General features: G+C 70.3%; 1 protein-coding gene across 1 annotated transcript in view; it reads left to right on the top strand.

Moving 5' to 3' along the window:
* Positions 1–41: 41 nt before the first annotated feature.
* The window catches only part of AURANDRAFT_68630 (hypothetical protein), a gene marked incomplete at both ends in the record, with an annotated part of 8,299 nt that continues 6,024 nt past the window's right edge, over positions 42–2,316 (top strand). The window contains 10 exons of the mRNA XM_009044338.1: positions 42–165; positions 253–424; positions 478–543; positions 595–747; positions 870–1,058; positions 1,193–1,440; positions 1,503–1,581; positions 1,692–1,769; positions 1,837–1,903; positions 2,050–2,186. Coding sequence (XP_009042586.1) covers positions 42–165; positions 253–424; positions 478–543; positions 595–747; positions 870–1,058; positions 1,193–1,440; positions 1,503–1,581; positions 1,692–1,769; positions 1,837–1,903; positions 2,050–2,186 — 1,313 coding nt within the window. The remainder of the gene's footprint in view (positions 166–252; positions 425–477; positions 544–594; positions 748–869; positions 1,059–1,192; positions 1,441–1,502; positions 1,582–1,691; positions 1,770–1,836; positions 1,904–2,049; positions 2,187–2,316) is intronic.

The raw sequence follows: 2,316 nt of genomic DNA, 5'->3' as shown, positions 1-2,316 counted from the left end.
AGATCGTTTCCCTCGCAGGCACGGCCCCGGGCCGCGCCGAGGTCCAGATGAGGAGCTGGGCTTCCACTTCATCGACCCGCTCGCGCCCGTCGCGGAGAAGGAGATCGTCCCGCGCGTCCGCGTGTTCATCCCGTACCTCGGCATCGAGGGCTGGATCAGCATCACGTCGCGCGGCCCCGCGTCCTTCTCGACGCGTCGAGAGCTTCGTTCGACACCTCCGAGGCCTCGCCCGACGCGCCTTCGACGCCACAGGTTGAACGACGGCCACCTCATCGTCGAGCTCAAGTACCTCCAGGCCATGCACGTCAAGAACCGCATGCTCAAGAAGTGCTGCTACACGCTCTACCTCCTCGAGCTCGCGGACAGGCTCCGGGGCGAGGCCTCCCGCGAGACCCTCAAGACGGCGCGCAAGAACGTCGTCGAGGTCCGCTCCCGCGTCCGCGAGCCCGCGCCGACGCGAACGCGTCGTCTCCGTAGGCCGAGGGCGAGTACCAGCTCGCGCTGTCGAACTACCGCCAGATGGAGCTCTGGTGCTTCTTCAAGGTGTGTTTGTGGGTTTGCAAAACCATCGATCGATCGTCGCCCCCTCCGCAGCTCGACATGGCCCTGCTCGCGCGCCCGACGCTCGCGGGCGTCATCCGCAAGTTCGCGAACGCGATCGCGCGCAAGGCCGCCGAGGCCCGCGGCGAGACCTTCGTGCCCACGCCCTACGACGAGACGGCCGTCGACGCCGTCGTCGTGACGGCGGTCCCGCCCGCCGCGCCCGACGTCGCGCCGGAGCCCGCGCCGCCGGCCGTCGCGGCCATGGACGCGCGACGCCCGCGTCCCTCGTTTGCACTCGTTTTTTGTTCGAATTGTTTGTTTCGTAGGTCTCGGCGCCGGCGGGGCCGCCGCTCAAGGCGCTCGAGGCCATGTCGGCCAAGGAGTGCACCGCGGAGCTCGACGCGGCGGGCGTGCCGAAGAAGGGGCGGAACGTGACCAGCCACGGCGTCACGACCGCCACCGTCCGCGACCTCGTGCGCCGCCTCCGCGCCGGCGAGCCCGCGGCGACGATCAAGGTGCCGCGGCAGCCCAAGTCCGCGGAGGAGCTGTTCTGCCTCGACAAGGCGGAGCAGCTCGCGTGCCGCGCGAGGACCCGGCGTCCGTCGAGACTTCGAACTTTCCCGCGCGGACACTCTTCTCGTCGTCGCAGGCCACGCTCGTCGCGGACGGCGCCAAGAAGGTCGAGTTCCACTACTGCAAGACGGGCGCCAACGGCTCCGACTACCTCAAGGCGCGCTTCCGCGGCCTCGCGGAGACGGACCCGCTCCGCCTCGAGTTCGAGGAGCTCGCGCGGCGCGACGTCGTCGCGGCCGCGGCCGACGAGCTGCCCGTGGACCGGCTCCAGCGCGTGCCCGATCCCGGCCTCGTGAACCTGCCGACGATCTGGCCGCGCATGCGGTTCCCCTTCCGCGTCGCGACTTCGGGGCGCCGGGCGACGAAGGCTTTTTTCCCGCGTCCAGGTACGCGCAGCCGGAGTGCGGCGTGCCCTACCCCTACGGCTCCAAGCTCGGCCTCTTCAAGGGCCGCGTCGGCGGCGGCGTCCGAGATTTCGAGCGATTTGCGTCCTTCTCGTCCGCGACGCGCGTCCGCGAGAGACTCGACGCCTTCGATTCGACGCCTCGGCCGCGCGGAACTTCCGCGCGCTCTAGTGCTTCGGCTGCTGCGTCTGGGCCCAGTGCGCCGCGCGGCCCGAGGAGTTCCCGAACCTGCTCAAGGCCCTGGCGACGGTCCCGCGCGTACGCGAAGCCGCGTCCTCGGTTTCGAGCCTTCGGAGCGACGCGTCGTCTCACGTAGGTCTCGCTCTACCTCACGGCGGTGCTCCGGCCCGCGCCTCCCGGCCCACGACGCGCATTTCTGGATCGTGACGCCGCTCGTAGGTCGACGTCAACGACATGGAGACGCTCCGCGCGCGCGCGCGTCGGCGGCCGCGTCCTCCTCTCGAAACGTGTTTCGAGAGCGCGCGCGCAAGATCGAGGGTCTCGCTCCAGGGCCGTGTTCTTCTCGTAGGCATGTGCTACCGCGTCATCCGCGACGCGAAGCGGCGCGTCGGGGGCCACCCGCCGCGGGCCGAGGACGACCAGTGCCCCGCGTACTACGGCGTGGACTTCAAGGACGAGAGCGGCAAGCTCACGTGCAAGTTCACGGTCCACGAGGGCACGAAGACGAGCAGCCGCAAGAGCGCCCCGGCGGACCGTCGGTCTTCCCGCGTCGCTTTGTTTCCTCGCGCCCCAGACCTTGTCCCGCGGCCCGTAGCGCGCTTCGAGGTGTCCACCG

This window comes from Aureococcus anophagefferens, assembly GCF_000186865.1.
Source record: "Aureococcus anophagefferens unplaced genomic scaffold AURANscaffold_259, whole genome shotgun sequence".
In the NCBI taxonomy this organism is placed as follows: domain Eukaryota; class Pelagophyceae; order Pelagomonadales; family Pelagomonadaceae; genus Aureococcus; species Aureococcus anophagefferens.
The sequence above is the reverse complement of the archived record's forward strand: the minus strand, read 5'-3'. Positions and strand labels throughout refer to the sequence as shown.